Source organism: Ovis canadensis, chromosome 11 (assembly GCF_042477335.2).
Source record: "Ovis canadensis isolate MfBH-ARS-UI-01 breed Bighorn chromosome 11, ARS-UI_OviCan_v2, whole genome shotgun sequence".
Classification (NCBI taxonomy): Eukaryota; Metazoa; Chordata; class Mammalia; order Artiodactyla; family Bovidae; genus Ovis; species Ovis canadensis.
Window position 1 is genome coordinate 28351324 of NC_091255.1, and position 20028 is coordinate 28371351.

General features: G+C 39.9%; 1 protein-coding gene across 5 annotated transcripts in view; it reads left to right on the forward strand.

The window, feature by feature from the left end:
- NLK (nemo like kinase) overlaps positions 1-20028 on the forward strand; it is a 127274-nt gene extending 107246 nt beyond the window's left edge. For 2 of the 5 annotated variants that reach the window (XM_069602949.1, XM_069602948.1), the window contains 5 exons: positions 1912-2013; positions 8181-8267; positions 15140-15338; positions 16260-16353; positions 18257-20028. In XM_069602949.1, coding sequence (XP_069459050.1) covers positions 1912-2013; positions 8181-8267; positions 15140-15338; positions 16260-16353; positions 18257-18311 — 537 coding nt within the window. In that variant the 3' untranslated portion in view covers positions 18312-20028. The remainder of the gene's footprint in view (positions 1-1911; positions 2014-8180; positions 8268-15139; positions 15339-16259; positions 16354-18256) is intronic. The other 3 variants (XR_011259765.1, XR_011259766.1, XM_069602950.1) reach the window with 3 other exon arrangements.

The window sequence follows — 20028 nt, forward strand, 5'->3', positions numbered from 1 at the left end:
TATGCTCTGATCAACATTTAAATTTATTTCTCTGCTATACATCCAGTCATTTTTGTTTAAGTCTACATCTTTTAAAATTGATGGTGGTGATAAAATTATCATATATAAATTTAATGTTGGGTTGTATTGATAATATCCACTTTATTACTCAATTTCTTTAGAAAGTAGAGTTTAACAGCCTTACCTATAAGATGACATGTCATATATGGACATAAGCTGCCATACAGAAGAGCTTAAGTAGGGACTTCCCTGGTGGCAGAGAGGGTAAGAATCCGCCTGCTAATGCAGGGGCCTCAAGTTTGATCACTGATCTGATCCAGGAAGACTCCACAGGCCTCGGAGCAACAGAGTCCACGCACCACGACTACTGAGCCCACAGTCTAGAACCCGAGAGCTCTAGCTGCTAAAGCCCGTGCACCTAGAGCCTGTGCTCTGCAACAAGGGAAGCCCGAGCCAGGGAGTAGCCCCGCTCTCCACGGCGGAGGAAAGCCCCCTGCACAGTGACAAAGACCCAGTGCTGAAAAGAACGTACAGAGGAGAATGTGAAGCAACCAGAACGGGATTCAAACACCTCATTTGCTAGAGAAATAACAGAGGTCTTGAGTTTTTCAGTCTGATGTAGCCACTGAAGGAGAACTCACATCTGTCAGTCACCGTTGTATTTTGGAGTGAGAAATCAAGATCTATAACGAAAACAGAGTCTAACTTATAAATGGAAGTATTAATAGATATTTGCTGAAGCATTTTCTCTTTGAGAAATAAATATCCTATGTGCTGTAGTATCAGCAGACTTCATTAAAATGTTTCTTATCCAAAGATCTGAGCCATTTTAATAATTTTATTTATTTTTGGCTGTGCTGGGTCTTCATTGCTGCCTGGGCTTTTTTCTAGTTTTGGCAAGCAGGGGCTTCTCTTTGGGGTGGCTTCTCTTGTTACAGAGCCCAGGCTCTAGGGCACAGACTCAACAGTTGTGGCACACAAACTTAGGTGTTTCAAGACATGTGGGATTTTCCCGAATCAGGGATAAAACCTGTGTCTCATGCATTAGCAGGCAGATTCTTTACCACTGAGCCATCAGGGAAGCCTGGATCTGACCCATTTTGGACAACTTTCTCAGTATTTCCACTTGTTTTCATGAACTGCTCGTTTCCTTTTGTGTTTATTAGAGGTCCAAACGTATCGCCAAGTCACTTTTCCCAGAAAGCTTTTGCACAGAGATATTTAATTCTGTGCAAAACAAGCCACTTGACAAACTCCATTATCCTGGAGGGCAGTGATACTGAGGGCCACCCCATGGTTTAGTTAAGTGCAGGAAATAGTGCTTTATATTTGGAAATCCCAGAACCAGGAGAAGTATTCTCTAGGTAAGAATTTTCCATCCTGGAAGAATTAGAATGAGATGTCATTGCTAATTGGGTTAGAATAATCATAGCACTTACAGAAAATTGTTAAGGCAGTTTGCTATCTACAAGGGCTTGTTTGTGAGAAGACCGTTTTTTGGTCTCTTTTATTGGGCCCAGCTGACTAGACGTGGCCTTACACAGTGTCACAGTTTCCTGGGCACCACAGCTTTCACCAGTGTAAAAGATTGTGTATGGCGTGAAGACACACAGCAGACACATGCAGACTTAAAAATTACTGTCACCTTGGAATGCCATGGTGGCCAAAACCATTTTCTTTATTTCTGTCATATACATCCCAAGTGAACATTTTCCTGTTTTGTTTCGTTTTGTTTTGTTTTTTATAGTCCACAAAGTGAAAATAGAGGCTCCTACCAGTTAATCTGGAACTTTCCTTAAGTTTTCTGCTCCCCTCCATATTTGGTCCTCATCTTTCAGGCTATGACACAAGAGTAATGAAAGGTTGTTTCCATGAGCTTACTAACCATCTGTATTTCCTGTTTGTTCATAGTTGGATTTGATCACAGATCTCTTGGGCACACCATCACTGGAAGCAATGAGGACGGCTTGTGAAGGCGCTAAGGCACACATACTCAGGGGTCCTCATAAACAGGTGAGACGAGTCAGGGGGGCCTTGTATTTGGTCACCATCTGTTTGGGCAGAGTTTCCCTCCCACAGAATAGCAAGATGAGAATTTTTAAACAAAAACATTACATGTAGGTTTTATTAATTTTTTTTTTTTATAATGTCATGGCCGTAGGTAAAATGTTAAAATATTTGTCAAACCCAATAGGATATAGTAATTCCCGGTGCTGTAGGAGAAAGTATTTTTGTAGCACCTTTGCTAGTAAATGACCTCTGGCTTTGGTCTCCTGGTTTTTGCCTTGTTGGAGACAAGTTACCGGGGATGGAGCCTTGACCTCCGTACCATAACCTCGTATATGTGTATCAAGCTGTCATTTTCACATACTAAGCTGAAATACCCAGTATCTCTTATTCCAGCGAGGAATGTGAAGCTATTTCTATTGCACTCTTTCCACTAACACAGAATTAGATGTGAATGTTATTAGAAAAGAAGTATGAAGAGAGATTGCCAGATTTGCACTGATCAATATTACTTGCAACCAGCCAAGTCACTGCTGAGAAAGATGAGATGGTTATTATCTCCACCCTGTTGATTGAGCAGCATTTTTTAGAAGCACTTTCCTAATCTCCATGGGAAAACAGCTTAATGATGTGAAGAGTGAGTAAGGGGAATACTTTTCCTAGGAACAACAAACCGAGACAGAAGGGAGAAGGCTTGACCAGGGAGCCTCGGCAACTCTTCCCTGGGCCTTCACCTTGCTTTCTTTTACGATGGGCATTGAGATGATCTGATTGATCGTTAGACGATCTGGTTGATGTAATTGATAGACCAAGTGACAGACCGAGTTTGGCAGTCCTCAGATTACCTGCCAGACATTTGATCAAGGCATTGCCTTTTCTTTGGAGTTCCCTGTCTATGATTCTGGTGTGAATCTGGAGCTTCCATTTTTACAGGCAAAAAAGGCAATGGGTAAAGCGTGTTATATTCTAAAACCAGCCTGAATTGTAGATTTACTACTGGAGATGGTGTTTTAAACAGCCTCCTGCTGGTCACATCTTTCTGAAATGATGGCGCTGACTCCCTTAGAAGAGCACAGTCTCAACCTAGAGGAAGGTTTATATTCAAAGAAAGATCTAACAAGATCTGTTATATTCAATTTACTGGCCAGTATCAGGGATATTAAACTAGTTTATCAATACCTGGCATGTATACCTACAAAGCAGATTTTTGAAACATTTTGTTTGTATATTTGCAAGTAAATACGGGTACATGTAAAATAAAAATTGTACAGACTTAGTCATTTTCAGCTACCTCCACATCATCCTAGTCTCCTCTGGATTAATTTGAGAATATCTTTCCAGACATTTTTCTATGCATTTACATATATTTGTACAAACAAATATATCCTATTGTTTGTTGGGATTTTTTTAAAAATACACATATACAGAAGGAAAACCTAATTGGCTATCTTCTTAAAGTCACAGGTTACTGCCTCAAATTAATATTCTTGTGTTGGTTGATTAATATACATCCTTCCAGGTGGTTTATCAGTCAGGATTCTTTCCACTGAAACTCAGTTAAAGTTGACTGAAGCCAAAAAGGATACTTAACTTAGGGCTCATGTAACTGAAAAGTCTTGAGCTACCACTGACTTTGGGCTCTGCTGGATTCAGGTAGTCAGATGATATTTCATACCAGAACTTTGCCTCTCTTCTGTTCTGTTTTCCTATATTTTGGCTTCATTTTCAGAACAGGCTTTCCCTCATGAGTTGGCCAAAATGGAGCCAACAGTCTAGGCCTACATTCTATTAGCATATCAATCCTTCAGGAAAGAGCTTTCACAACTAGATTCATAAAAATATTCGGAGGGTCTCTGATTCTGTTAGGAATGTACTTGGTCATGAGGAATGGAAAACCTTGCTTGTGTGTTAGTCGCTTAGTCGTGTCCAACTCTGTGCGACCCCATAGACTATAGCCTACTAGGCTCCTCTGTCTGTGGGATTCTCCAGGCAAGAATACTGGAGTGGGTTGCTGTTTTCTTCTCCAGGGGATCTTCTGACCCAGGGATTGAACCTGAGTCTCCTGCATTGCAGACAGATTCCTTACTATCTGAGCTACAGGGAAATCCCAAAAACCTTGCTTATAGTGGTTTAAAGAAATAGAAGTTTATTTTTTCCTCATATCAAAAAGTCCCAGAGATAGGCAGTCTGGTGATGGCATCGCAGCTCAATTATGTCATCGAGGATCTATTTTTTTTCTTTTTTCACCTTTGGCATGTGACTTCATACTCTCTTTCCTATTGCCTCGTAGTCACAAAATGACAATAGCTTGTCCACAACCATATCCATATTCAACACAAGAAAACGGAGCAAAGAGGGAGCACTAGCAGTATCTGCTCCTTTTCTCAGGAAAGCAAACGTTTACCCAGAAGCCTGCCTAGCAAACCTCTGCTTATGTGTTATTGTCCAGAACTGTATGGCATGTGGCCTCTCAGAAGGCAAGAAAGGCTTTAAAAAAAAAAAAGAAAGAAAAAAGTGTCTTTTCTATCCCAGTTAATAAAGGGTAGAGATAAAGGATAAAAGGGTTGGGAGGGTGCGTTAGGTTAGCCAGCCATTAACTGTTCCAACCTGTTTTACTGTGTACATCATCCTGGTAGCAGAGGTGGTGCTCAGGACATCATTTGATTGGCCAAGCCCTCTGCTCATCTTTGCAGTTGGGAGACTGAAATCAAGCCCCACTGAATCACTTGACCTGAGAGTGAGAAAGGAAGTTGGGTCCCTTAAGGTCAGGAAATAATGGGCAGACAAGAACACTGGTATTTTCTATATATTGACTCTTTTCTACAACTCATGACGTGAGTTTGAGTAGGCTCCGGGAGTTGGTGATGGATAGGGAAGTCTGGCATGCTGCAGTCCATGGGGTCACAAAGAGTCGGATGGACTGAATTGAACTACAACTCAAGATCTTGGATGAAGGGAATCTTAGCTGCCATGGCCCCGGAATCTTATTCAGATACTTGTTGAGGCTCTGCCGTGTTGATGGGATTGAGAAGTCTCCTACCAGCCCTTAGTCCCTTTGTTCATCTCATAAGGTTTAGAGCTTCATTTTTCCCCAGATTGTTCTCAGCTAATTGTGTCAGGTACAGGTGAAATATTTCCACTGAGGTGAAAATAGCTCCATCTCCTGTCAGGGACTTTATCTTCCGGTTAAGAGAATCAGAGTACTCTAGAGAGTTCACGCAGTCCAGACTTCTTATTTTTCGGATGGGGGTGTCTTTTGAATAACCCCAAAGTGCTTACTGTACTGCACGTGCACCGTGCAGTTCAGCTCATGCTGCCGACTGATGAGCACGGCTTCTCTGCTGCCAGGTAAAGACTATCAGGAATCTCCAACAGGCCTTGCACAGCCTGGCTGACTGCTGCGGTGACCACAGTCTGAAGTTGGCTCTTGATAACTGGCGTCTATCACCCAGGGCCTCTCGCTCGAGCCAGAGGCTAATCCTTGCTTCATTTCACTGGCAATTACTCATAGTCGTTACTGGAGCACTCTTCATAACCCTTCCTGTGCTCGTGACTCGGCACAGCACCCGCTCACTCCTACATGGCCTGAGTGACTTATAAACCTGAAGAACAACAGAAAATGGACCCATATATAATGGATCCATATATTTCAGAGGGAGAAAAGTAATGTGTGTGAGTACTGGGGGAATTGGCAGAACCTTTTTCCAAAGGAAATGTTTAAGGCATATTTCTAAGCATTCTGGGCTTCCTCATGGTTCAGCAGTAAAGAATCCACCCACAATGCAGGAGATGCAGGTCGAGAAGATCTCTAGAGCAGGGCATGGCCACCCACTCCAGTATTCTTGCCTGGAGAATCCCATGGACAGAGGAGCCTGTTGGGCTACACTCCGTGGGGTTGCAAAGAGTTGGACATGACTGAAGCAACTGAGCAGCAGCAGCTGAACTTCTACTTTTTCTTATTCAAATTGATTCTGTTGCACTTGAGGAGAAACATAAACTTCTTAGCATTGGCTCCACAGAGTGCAGAAAAAAAAAAGAAATGCAGCATTTGTAGTATTGCATCTTTCCTGTGGAGCCAAGGCTAAGTTATTGATAGTTATCGTTTGGGAAAGATACTGGCATGACTGAACTGACTCTTCTTTTTCTCTGGGCCTCTTTTTAACATCCATTTATAAACACAGAAAAGAAGAAAGCGTACCAAATTATTGTTAAGGCTGAAATGAAACTTAGGGTTATTTTTAATATATCTGTTGGGGTGTACTTCTATAAAGAAAAGTAATATTGGGGGAGGGTGGATTTGTAATATTTCAGGTAGCCTTAAACATCCACTCTCGATTTTCACAAATTCCCCATCCCATATGCATTTGTCCTCCAGTCATAAATTTTGCTTTCTAATTTATCTAAGATCCTCTATTCAGTGGCCTCTAGAACTGCTTGTTCATGTTTTCCTTGCCCACCAGAGAGGTGTTAATCATCTCTGTTGTCTCAGCATCTAGCCCAGGACCTGGCACTTCGTGGATGTCAGGATTAGCAGCGATGTTGGTAGGTAGGCAGGTCTGTACTGGAGTAGTCTAATGGATGAGAGAGCCAAAGCAAGTCACTTACCTGAGTCTAGTGATGGCAGAGTTCGAATTTGAAGCCACATTTTCTAGTACTTATTCCAGTATTTAGTATTCCCTTCCTTAAGCTATAACCTGCCTCCACCACAAAAATGGGATGAGGGGTAGATTCACTTTGAGAGTGGAAGGAAAAGAATTACTTATGGGAAGACATTTTGGTCAGTAAAAACTGACTGGAATTTGGCTGTCAGCCTACACAAATCAGTGAAAAAGAGGACAACTATTCAGTTAAACCAAGAATCAGAGTCTTTCAAGATTATCAAATGACTTCATTTTATACAATAAAAAAACTCTTATAGAAAATATGTGTAAGTTAAATCATAGGTTAAAACCTTTTCCCTACACTCTCCACAACCCCCCCTCCTTCTCTTGACTAACACAAATAATTTTAGAGCTGCCATAGGCTTGCATATTTACTCCTTGGTAAATGCACCCAGGAGTAGTAAACTGGTCTACAAATATCTGAATGCCAACTATATATGAGTTCTGTGAGCATAGTGCTTTTTATCTGTAGTAATCCTATCAAGTATTGTACAGTTAGAGCAAAACTTCAGAGATTGTTTAGTCCAGCCTCCTCTTTTTAGGGAACTGAGATTCAGACATGTTGATCTAGTTAGTGAAGTAGAACTCCCATCTCCTTTTATCTCCTGTTAACTCGTGATCCTAAAGAAACCATCTGTAAGGTGAATAATTACCCCCTGATGATTCTGAGGTGTCTTCTTGTTCTTGTTGGATTTTCCTATACGGCTTAACTGTTGCAAGAAGGCAGATGCATAGAATACTTGATGCTAGTAGTTGTCATAGCAGGATTCTAAGGCTGTGGTCAAGATACAAGGGGACCTTTCAGTGTTACTTGAGTGAGAGAGCAGTGACACCATTCATCTGCCAAGCAGCAAAATTACAGCTTTATAAGCTCTGTGGCTTCCAGGCTCATTAGAATCATCTCCCTGCCTCAGTGCAAAAGGGTTAGATATGGGTGTGTGGATATGCCTGCCACTTATTAATACAAAAGACAATAATTGAGTGAGTAATCAGTGCTAAAGGCAGTATGGCTGGAACCAGCAAAAGCAGTGTCATGCTTTCTTAGAAGACTGTAAATTCCTAAGTGTCCTAAAGCTCCTTCAGCGTTTTGGCAACTTTATGGTAATATTGACATAAGACATCGTTCACATGCTTACTTGCGCAGTTTACTTGCAAGTGGCTGAGGCTGTAAATCTTTTCTCCCATCCCTTGGCATGTTTGGTCTTCCCTTGCCAAAGCGTGTATAATATAAGGCTAATAGGGGTTTCGTATTTGCAGGATTACCTTTCAGTTTTCATAGGCTCTTTTGTGCTCTGACCTTCAATGGGTAATCATGCAATATAAAATATGCACTGAAAGTCAGTTGTTGCTTTTGAAGACTGGTTAATGAGGGGAAGACTCATCTCCTTTGAGTTGAGATTTCTCTGCACACATCTTTAGAGCTGGGTACTTAACTTGTCATAAATTGGCTGTATTCCACATCTACTTACACAAAGACTCGTTCACATATTTGAATTCTTTATTTTTTTGCAGCCATCTCTTCCTGTACTTTATACCCTGTCTAGCCAGGCTACACATGAAGCTGTTCATCTCCTTTGTAGGATGTTGGTCTTTGATCCAGTAAGTAGTGTTTGTTTTTATGTTATTTTAATGAATTAAAAATGTGTTCTAAGAAAAATATCCTGGCTTTGAATAGATGGGCAATGTAAATAATGACTTTTTAAAAGATAACTCATGTAATTGGGGCCTGAAGTTTATCATGCTCCCCCATGACAAAGAAGTTCCAGTAGTAACACACAATACTACGTGAAGAGAGATAAGGAAGGGCATCATCCTTATTTATCTCAATATTTGTAAAAGGAGTTTGACACCAGGCTAAATTAGGGGAAATTTTTTTAACATTATTTGAAAAAAAGTCTGCCCGTTGTATTGCATAAGGAAGTATTTACTCTGGGTTTTCAGTTCAGTCGCTCAGTTGTGTCCAGTTCTTTGCAACCCTGTGGACAGCATGCCAGGCTTCCCTGTCCTTCACCAACTCCCGGAGCTTGCTCAAACTCATGTCCTTCGAGTTGGTGATGCCATCCAGTCATCTTATCCTCTGTCATCCCCTTCTCCTCCTGCCTTCAGTCTTTCCCAGCATCAGGGTCTTTTCCAGTGAGTCAGTTCTTTGCATCAGGAGGCCAACGTATTGAAGCTTCAGCTTCAGCATCAGTCCTTCCAGTGAATATTCAGGGCCAATTTCCTTTAGGATGGACTGGTTGGATCTCCTTGCAGTCCAGGGGACTTTCAGGAGTCTTCTCCAACACCACAGTTCAGAAGCATCAATTCTCTGGCGCTCAGCTTTCTTTATGGTCCAGCTGTCATGTCCATACATGACTACTGGAAAAACCATAGCTTTGACTAGACAGACCTTTGTTGGTAAAGTAGTATCTCTGCACTTGAATATGCTGTCTAGGTTTATCATAACATTTCAAATGGTGGCTTTTCTAAATGCCATTTCTAGACTTGACTCCTCTGGGGCAAAGTTCAGTTCTTCATTTATTCATTCATCTGAAGAATGTTTATCACATCTGTGCCAGTAACTATTGTCAAAGAAGATTTTTTTTAATGAAAGCATTTAGAAAATTTTACTTACCAAGAGTACATGGAAGTCACCAAATACAAAACACAACAGATATTTAAAGGGAAAAAATACCCACAAAATTACCAGTTAGGTTTACACTGGTTTGTTCACAGTGAGAAACAGCAACTTTGTCACCTGATTATTAAATCTGCAAAGGTTAGAACAAAGATTAGGGATAAAAATGATTTGTTAGGGAGTCCAGGTCTATAGGAAACAGGGTTTTTTTATTTGAGGGACCAGAATGCTGGCAAGGTCATGCTCAAAATCCTCCAAGCCAGGCTTCAATAGTATGTGAACGAAGAACTTCCAGATGTCCAAGCTGGATTTAGAAAAGGCAGAGGAACCAGAGCTCAAATTGCCAACTTCTGCTGGATCATAGAAAAAGCATGAGAATTCCAAAAAAACATCTACTTTGCTTCGCTGACTACACTAAAGCCTTTGACTATGTGGATCACAACAAACTGGAAAATTCTTCAAGTGATGAGAATAGCAGACCACCTTACCTGCCTCCTGAGAAACCTGTATGCAGGCCAAGAAGCATCAGTTAGAACTGGACATGGAAGAGCAGACTGATTCCAGATTGGGAAAGGAGTACATAAAGGCTGTATATTGTCACCCTGCTTATTTAATTTACATGCAGAGTACATCATGCAAAATGCTGGACTGGATGAAGCACAAGCTGGAGTCAAGACTGCTGGGAGAGATATCAACAGCCTCAGATATGCAGATGACATGACCCTTACAGCAGAAAGTGAAGAGAAACTAAAAGAGCCTCTTGATGAAGGTGAAAGAGGAGGAGAGTGAAAAAGCTGCCTCAAAACTCAACATTCAAAAAACAAAGATCATGCCATCTGGTCCCATCACTTCATGGCAAATGCATGGGGAAACAATGGAAACAGTAAAAGACTTATTTTCTTGGGCTCCAAAATCACTGCAGATGGTGACTGGAGCCATGAAATTAAAAGATCCTTACTCCTTGGAAGGAAAGCTAAGACAAACGTGGACAGTGTACTAAAAAGCAGAGACATCATTTTACCAACAAAAGTCTGTCTAGTCAAAGCTATGTGTTTTCCAGTAGTCATGAATGGATTTAAGAGTTGGTCCATAAAGAAGGCTGAGCACCAGAGAACTGATACCTTTGATCCATGGTGTTGGAGAAGACTCTTGAGAGTCCCTTGGACTGCAAGGAAATCCAACCAGTCTCCTAAAGGAAATCAGTCCTGAATAATTATTGAAGGACTGATGCAGAAACTCCCAATACTTTGGCCACCTGATGTGAAGAACTGACTCATTGGAAAAGACCCTGATGCTGGGGAAGATTGAAGGCAGGAGGAGATGGGGACAACAGAGGATGAGATGGTTGGATAGCATCACCAATTCAATAGGCATGAATTTGAGCAAATTCTGGGAGATGGTGAAGGACAGGGAAGCCTGGCGTGCTGCAGTCCATGTGGTCGCAGAGAGTCAGGCACAACTAAGTGGCTGAACAAGAAGCAATCAGAGTGATCAAGTTACTTCTATGACATCTCCTGGTACAAAGTGGATGTTTTGTCTGGTGTTTTCCTTTTGTTTGTTTACTTTGGTATATGAGGTTCTTAGTGATCAGGGAGCAAGACAAAGTGGCAGTTCTTTTGCACAGTCCCTCCTTGTGGTCAAGTTCCTGCCATTAAGGACAGTTTCAGCCACATAACTTGCTGAATGAGCTGGTGATTTAGTGTCAGTAGTTTGATATTTTATTTGGCAAGTTTATCTGTATAGCTTTCACAGGAGATTTTGATTAATACATAAAGACCTTTTGTATGGTTAACAAAACAAGAGGCACATGAATTTCAGGTTTCAAAGGTAATTTCTGTCTGCCCATAGAGGATTTTCTAAAGGCCCTGAGGTTAAATTTATTTGTCAAGCATATGTTACTCTCTTTATTAGTTCTACTTAGATTAGGAATGAGGAACCATGTAATTCACCTGTCCCAGGTTTTACCTGCAGTTCTTGTAGCTGTAAGGTATCCTCTTTCTCTGAGCTCCCACGTTTATTAATGACCATGACCTGCTGAGAGCTCATAGTCTTTACAGCTCTAGGACCCTTTTCCTAAGCCACAGAGTGGATGCCACGCTCATTTCCCCAGAGGCCTTTCGGATATCAGTTCTGCATGTGAAATGTAGTCCTTATTCTTCAACAGTGGGATTGTCACACTTAATTAAATGAAACTTCTGGTGTGGTCATAGTTACAAATTAGATTTATGTACAAAAAGGAGGTTTGATTTATCTAGTAAGGAGGATAGGGTCTTACTGAATTTAGTTTATGAATGATTTATTAGGGATTCTTTTCTTTCTAGTTACAAGAGCTCCGTATCTAGCTTAAAGAATGTTTCATTCTGATTTTGTCCTGTTAAATTTGAGAGTTAATGATACATTAGAAAGAAATGAGATTTTTTTAAGCCATTAAAATAGAACATTAGCCATAATTAAATAAGTTTATTTAATCCATTTAGTCTGAAGTAGTTAATTCTTATTTTGTTGATCTTGGGTTAAGCAGTCTATTACCTCGCGTCTGCTCCTTGTGGCTGTCTGTAGTGATGATAAGCAGCTGTACCCATGAGTTTGAATCCCAGAGACAACAGTCAGGAGTACCTGATCACATTTCTTTACGGAGATCCTTGTCATGGTTCATATGGAAGACTCAACTCCTAATCTTTATCTTGTAGCAGGAGCCTTTAGGCAAATATAAGGAAAAAGCAGAAACAACCAGGGGATGATGAGATGAAAAGGTGCTGGTTCTTTTATTATAATAATACCAACAATACTGAAAAGGATGGAGTACAATAAATAATTTTAAAAGATGTGATTAACTATTACCTCAACATAGTGAAGACATTAAACAAATCTCCAGAGACCTTAATTTATCTAAAGACAACAAACCTTATAAGCAATATTTTAAAAGTACAACAATAATTATTAGGAATTTAGACAATTATTCACTTTTTTCTCTTGAACAAAAGCATATCTCTTAATACACACATCTTTCTTTCATCACACATTTCTTTTATGCTTTTTAAATACATATGTACTTTAATGCAAAGGTATTTGCCATCTTTTTTTTTAACTGTTTGTTGATGGCTGCTAAATAATATATTAATTAAGAGCCTGGGTATATTAAAATTATGTTGCCCATATATCCAAGACCACATATTAACTCAATATTAGTAAGGTCTTAATGTTAACTAAGAATTAGGAGTTTACATTTTAAGTTGACTCATTAAGTCTTTAGAATTTTTAGCATACAAAAAACTAATTTCTTTTAAGAAACACATTACCTATTATAATTTATCTAATTTAGTTGAACACATAATTTTTCCAGTAGGAAAAAAATTCAAAATGATTAGGCTTTTTATGAAGGGAAAAAACCTAAAATTTATATAAACCAGAATATAGTATTAGCATTATTTGTACATGACTGTAAAATCAGAAAGAAAACAGGTGGGTGTTTTTAAATTTTTATTAACTATTAACTCATACTGATTTGTCCAAAGAGTCATCTTGTATACAATTACTAAAACTTTTTAAGTTATGAGAAGTATTTTGCTTACTTTGTGGTCTAGGAATTAAGTAATAGTATTATTTTAACTCACAAAGCTTTTTTAATCTTTGAGTTACAACTTGAGCAAGAAAAAATTTATGAAGAGCCAAAATACTTCATTCATAGGGAAGAATAATGTTTTTATATCTTTCCATTTCTTTTTATAGTCTTTAACATGCTATTGTTTCTAAAAGCCAGTTGCAATAGGAGTTTGCTTCATTTGATTTTAAGAGATCTCATAATATGATGTATTAACTCCTCTCAGAAGTATACAAAGTATATCCATTTATATTTGTAAAATGGAAAATTTTATCACTCTTATTCAAAACTTAGAAGAGCCAATTTTGATAAAGCAACAGAATCTCATAAAAACAAGTATCCATACCTATTACAGATGTTGATCAAGAAACAAGATGTAATTATGACATAGAGGACATAATTATGTAACACCAGATACTTCAAAAAGAACATCACTATTAAATCTGAGAAGTTTTGTGATTTTTTTTTTTCACTTCAAAGAGACTTTAGTTTGTTTAGAGAAATGAAAATTGATCACTGCATGCTAGGGATTTGATTTACTTTTTGTTCAAAGGCTTTTCTTTTATAAACTCTCTGAGACACTTCAGAGGACCCAGGCCTAGTACACACAGAACATACAACATACAGAATGCCATCCATAGTTAGGAAAACACCAAAATCTCTCCAGGCATGCATCTGAAATTTAGGAAATACCAGAATCCCCAGACAGACAAGACTAACAGTGAAACCAGATTCCATCTGCTGGTTCACAGCTGACAGGGACCCAGTTTCTGACATCTGCCACCTGACAGAAATGACTTAATGGTTGTATGATAAAACCCAGATTCAGTCACTGCTGCTACCAGTTTGGACATGATCAGCCATGCTCACTCAGAAACAGAAATAGACTTGGCCAGTAACCAGTGAGCAAAAGCCAAAGAGCTCTCGACCCTGCACGTGAGCCGGGCTGGAGATGCTGTGGCCTCAGAAGGGTCCAGAACCAGGCAAGGTGCACTGTCCTGTATTTTTTGGTTCTGACAGTAGACCTTGATCCCAGTAGAGCCTCTGGGAATAGTTGGACTCATTTAGGAAAAAAGAAAAGGTTTAGTTGCTAAGCATGTTAGTGTGTCAGACTTCAGAAACGCTGTCACCAAATAACAAAACACAAGAAGCAGCAAAAGGAACAAAACCGGGTTGTAAAGTTCACATTCAACTCTTCTTGGTAGGTCAACAGCCGATTTCTCTTGTTACCGTATCCCAAAAGGTCATGACATGGCTTTTTAATATTAGCATAGCAAAAAATCAGAGATAATGTGTTTTTCTAGGGAATCCAGGTTTAGTGAAATACTTAACATTCCATTATTTGAGGGACCAGAATCAGTTGGAGGATCCAGTTATTTTGGGTTTGAATGCAAACGGTTTTCTCTTTTTTAGTTGTGTTATGTGAAGTGCTGGCAGACTGGAAGCAGGGCAAAGGGTCAGTTTGTGTTCTCCTCTCTACTACTGAGTCATCCTTAAATCCTTTAAAATCACTTTGTCTCAGTAGTACTGACATATCCACTGAGCTACAAGAAGGGACGGCTTTATTCTTTTTTCATGGAGAAGCAAGTTTAAAAGTTTATGGTGTATGTAACTGGAAACTAGTACATTCAGTATTCTGAAGTGCCAGAAAACCCCAGGCTGCTGATACTCACACTGGGATGGATATCAAAACATGGCATGCAGGCTATTAGCTGCTGCCTAACCCCAGCAGCTTTCAGTCAGGCTTTTGCTCAAGTTGATTTGGTGTCCAGGAGGATAAAAGTTTCAAACAGCTTTGTAAAATTGCCACCATGCTCACATCTAAGTGCTAAAACATATTTAGAAAATACAACTGTTACTTAAAATGTAAATGTATCCCTTCCAAAGCATTGCATATTTAAATGTCATGATATTTCTCATTTTTGACCCCACACACATCCATTTCAAGGTAGGAAACTTTTCAGGATTTTAGCAGAAAGTCATTTCTAAGTGCTTTCTGGCAGCGTGTGGTGGTTTATACCAGTAGCTTCTTGTCTTATGTCAAAAACTGCCTTTACTGCTATATTACCTGCCTCTAAATTCAATTATCCTCTTACCCTCAACCATCTGCAGTCACTCCTCTATGCAGGATGTGCCGCACGTAAATTAAGTGTAAAGTTGTATAAAGCAGCCACTGTGGCTCATGAAAGATCCTGTATGGACAGTTCTGTTTATCTGTAGTGTTGATGTGCTGGTCTCTCAATTTGATTTCAGTCCAAAAGAATATCCGCTAAGGATGCCTTAGCCCACCCCTACCTAGATGAAGGGCGACTACGATATCACACGTGTATGTGTAAATGTTGCTTTTCCACCTCTACTGGAAGAGTTTATACCAGTGACTTTGAGCCCGTCACCAACCCCAAATTCGATGACACTTTTGAGAAGAACCTCAGTTCTGTTCGACAGGTTAAAGGTGAGTGTTTTTTTGGCTTTCTGCCAGGTGGGATGACTCTAACATTTTCATAACTTATGTGACTGTGGAAAGCTGAGGTCTGGATGGTGATCAAAGCTCCTTTATATGTTTATTTTTAAAAACTTGCATATAGCCATTTGTCCAGAGTATATAAGCCAAGAAAGCTATGTGTGTTATAAAAACACTGATTTTATATCCAAGGGAAGGTCTGGCAGAGGAATGAACATTTTGTTCTTGTTTTTAGAGCTGACTTACTGTGACTCAATATATTTCATATGTATTCACTCAGTGTGAGTGCATGGAATGAAACATATTGGACTTTTTTATATAACATGCAAAGCTTTAAAAAGAATAAACAGCCACTGAGGGAATCATTCCTTAGATGATGACAAGAAGAGGATTTCTGATAGTCTAGTCATAAAATATCCTGACACAATCTTCTCTTGGGTTGGGGGTTAATGACATCCAAAATTCTGAGTGATTTTAAGTGTCTGCTCTAGGACATTTTAGAAAAGGATTGTCCCCAAAGTGACCAGCCTGAAACTATGTACCTAAATACCAACTCAGGTTTTTTAAGTGATTTTCAAAAAGGCAATAATTACCAGCAGTTTAGAAGAGTTCATGTATAATGCCAACCCAGTAGAGGCACGCTCAGATTTATACACTATTTTACACCTCCCACGGGTGGGATTTCCAGCCCCTGTAATGCCACTTTGGGAGGGTTGGCCTGCATTTAGCAGCACCTGTCGTCTTGGTTTCAGGAAAGTTCCATTGAATTCTGCCTGAGAGATGACGTGTGTGCTTGGTTTAACTAAACCACTAGGAAATGCCGTTCAGATGCTGACTAGAGTTAAGCCAAGAATCCACTGCTCCCAGGCCTGCAAATTGGCATGGGTTGTATGATGTTTGTTTTCTCCACAGAAATCATTCACCAGTTCATTTTGGAACAGCAGAAAGGAAACCGAGTGCCTCTCTGCATCAACCCTCAGTCCGCTGCTTTTAAGAGCTTTATTAGGTAACTGTGTAACTCGAACTTCCTTGTTAGAATTGAAAGGATGCCACTGTGAGTTTATTATTCAGCGTATTTCTTGTTTTATTTAGATTAGATAACATGAATAAAAGGTCCAACAGAAAGTTTCTGAGTTTTGGCTTTACTCAAAAGCACATGTAAAACGTGAACGTGCGTTTCCACTCTCACCTCAGTTCACTGTGGTTGCCTTGGCAGTTCCCCCCAGATGACCATTATGCTGCCTGCTCAAGTGCGTGGGCATCGTCCTTCTGCAGCAGCCACTGTCCTGGGGTTGGACGTGGTCACCTCAGTTCCCACTACCAGCCCCACCACCTTAATGATAACTGCAAGCAAGAAAATCATATTTTATAGGTGGACTGCTGATAGATCCTCTTTAGGAAAGAAGCCAACAGTCTGATTGGCTCAAGAGCTATAAGCCTCCTCTAGAACCTAGCAAGCCTCATGCTCTGTTTGTCCTTTCCTTCTTCATTTCTTTTCCCTGACTCCTTGGATCAATCATGGTCCAACAGGAGAAAGAAGCCTGCCTAGTAATACGAACAGGGAAAATTTAATAACAAGCATTAACTAGGAAAAGATGGCAAACCACTCAAAGGCCTGGAAGAGGATGCTGAGGAGTCCGAAGTAGCAAATGCAGAAAAGCAAGCACTCCCTCTGGACCAAGGGAGAGTGAACAGAGAGAAACTGAGAACTCAGAGGAAGCCCCTCCACCCCAGGCTAATAAGATTTGGACCTCTTTGGAGAGTAGCTAGCTGCCTCAGGAACACAGCATTGAGGGTGGTGAAGAAACTTTTCAAAAGGGGTGGGCTGAGCTGGTGCATCACATAGCCTGCTGGGAGCAGAGAAAGTTTGGGTAGACCGAAGCCCCCCCCCCACCCCCCCCAAAAAAAGGCACACCAGAACCTGGAAGGAAAGCAGCTTCCTAACGCCGTGGCCTTGCAGCGCCCCTCGAGCGCCCTCTGTTGACAAAGGCTCACATCAGGCCAGGCGGCAAAGGAAAAAGGTGCACAGGTCTGGCTGGGGTATCAGAGAGCAGCGTGTAGGGGTCTTTGACCTGAGAGGCCATGCTCTTCCTGCCCTTCTCCCACTCCTTTTTCCCCTCCTCCTCGCTTCTCTTTCCCTTCCCCTCACACTTCCTCCTTTTAAGTGGCCTGGATATAGTGTTGAAGGGGATTGAATTTACTGAACCAAGGTCAAGAATTTTTTAGTCATCTTTCATTCCTTCCATGTATGTTTCCATAGAAAGAAGGAATGAAGTTGCATTTTTACTTCTCTATGGTTTTAAATTACTGTTTTAAATTTTTCCCTAAGAGTCAGTGACCCAGTCAGGTGTTCTAATGCCTTTCAGGTGCAAGTTATTCATTATCCTGGGCCCCGAGGAAGCAGGGTGACACCAGCCGCCTCGATGCTGTAATCTTAGTTGGCAACATTAGACAGACCTGTGAAATAACCAACAAAACAGATCTGTGGATAACAAGTGCTAAATGATTATCAATTAAAACTTGATAAAAGAATGCTTATGAGGCTCATTCAAAATAGGTCCCCACTTAAAATCACCTTATTTTGAGAAGCTACTTTTACATAATTCTGTATCCTTTAAGATTATTTTCCCAGTTGATTATAGGTATTATTATTTATAATAGCTTCCATTCGTATTATGAAGTAGGCACCGTGGAAAGCACTTTACACAGACTATCTCACTTATTCACCCCCATATCCTCTGGAGGTGGATAGATAGATGCACCGCTAGAGAAGTGAAACAGGTAAAACTCCAGGAATGGACTTGACCCTTTGTTGTTGTTTTTTTAGAGGAAGAGGGGGAAACAGGCAGCAGTGAGCTGCCCTTTCGTGGTGCTCACAGCCGGCTCACCGTGTCTCTGTTCTCTTCCAGTTCCACTGTTGCTCAGCCGTCTGAGATGCCCCCATCTCCTCTGGTGTGGGAGTGACGGTGGAAGATAATGTACTACTGAAGATGTTATGTAGCTCTCCACTGGAGTCTGGGATTTGCAATTCTGGAGGTTAATCATGCTTGTACTGTAATTTTACTAATGAAGTTTTAAATTAACAACCACTACTTGTATGATAGGAATAATATTTAGAAATGTTACTAGACTTTTAATCTTGTAAAGTGGTTGTGCTTTTAGAAAAAATATTTTACCCAGAGTTGCACATGTTTTATGAATTTAGTGCAGCTGTTATGGCTCACCTCAGAACAAAAGAGAATTGAACCAAATTTGGGAGTTTGGGGTTTTTGTGTTTGTTTTTTCTTTTTTAAAAATATGAAGTGAGATTGTTCACACACACACGCAAAGGACAGTCATACATTTTGATATTTGAGCCATTCCTGAAAATTGGGGGTTTTCTAAAACAAAAGAATCTAGAAACCTTGCCTGCAACCAATCATGGAGCCACGTGAGCTGATCGTGGCTGCACCTGGGGGGTGGGGGAGGGGGGCATGCCACCTAATGATCAAGCCCTATAATTAGCTTCTCATTAGAGCCGTGACGGTGATGTGTGCTGTCTAAAATCCAATGTTGTGGGTAGAGAGAATGAGTTTGTGACTAGGAGAGACTAAACTTTTGTTTTCCTTACCCAGTATAAATATATATATATATATTTAATCTATTTTTATTAGAAGTTTTTCTGCTCTTTCTTACATAAAAGAATCCCCAAGCATGCATCGTTCATGTGTGTAAATAATTCATTTCTGGGCTAATTTCAAAAGAATCCCAACATTGCTGTATAGAGAGAGAACTAGCTTGCACATTTTAGGTCTGTGAAATTTTGTGAGACTTTTCCTGCACTGGACAGTAAAAAAAAAATAAAGATAAAAACAAATTTAAAAAAAATTTTAAGCCACAAAAAAAGGCACATAGGGAATTATGTCAAATGTGTTTGTGTCCTTAGGCAAAGCTGTGGGAGTCTTGAAGTGTCACAGTAGTAAATAACTTATTACTTTTTGACAAATTCTTTTTTCTGTTGGAACACTGAATCCTTCTGTGCATATGTATATATGAATACAAATTGAAGGCCTCTACCTCCTGGAGTTATACAACTTGGCTTGTTTACCTCCACATGCTGATGATGACTATTTTTTTTTTTTAAGTTCAATGTGGAGACTTGAAACTTGAATGTCCCTTCCAACTTTTATATTAAAAATAAAAAGACAAGAAAATTGAAGATCGTTTTTCACCTGTACAAGGAATACTAATGGATCGTCTTAAAATTGGTCTAGGAAAAACCTTGGTGTGTGTTATGGACAATTAACTGTTAAAGTTATTGTAAGTTATCTGTATTTAGCAGAGTATTTTCATCTTGAGTGATCTGAGCTGAATTTGAAGACTATTAATAAGTTATGTTTGGAAGTTTTAACTTCAATGAAGTAATTATTTGCTGTGAAAGAAACAAACATTGAATTACTAAACAAAGATGGTGCAATATCTTTGTTTTCTTTTTACGAGGCTCCTGAGAATCAACCCAACTGAAGCATTTCAATTCACTTGAATGAGAAACGTGTTTAGTATCAAAAGAGCCCAAGAAGACACTGGTGTGAAAGGTACAATCTCAGAGGTTGGTCAATTACCGTGGCACACTTACTGGTCACTTTGTACAATGTAGATTTGAAGTACAGTGGTGAAAACATTAAATGTGACATTTGAAAAA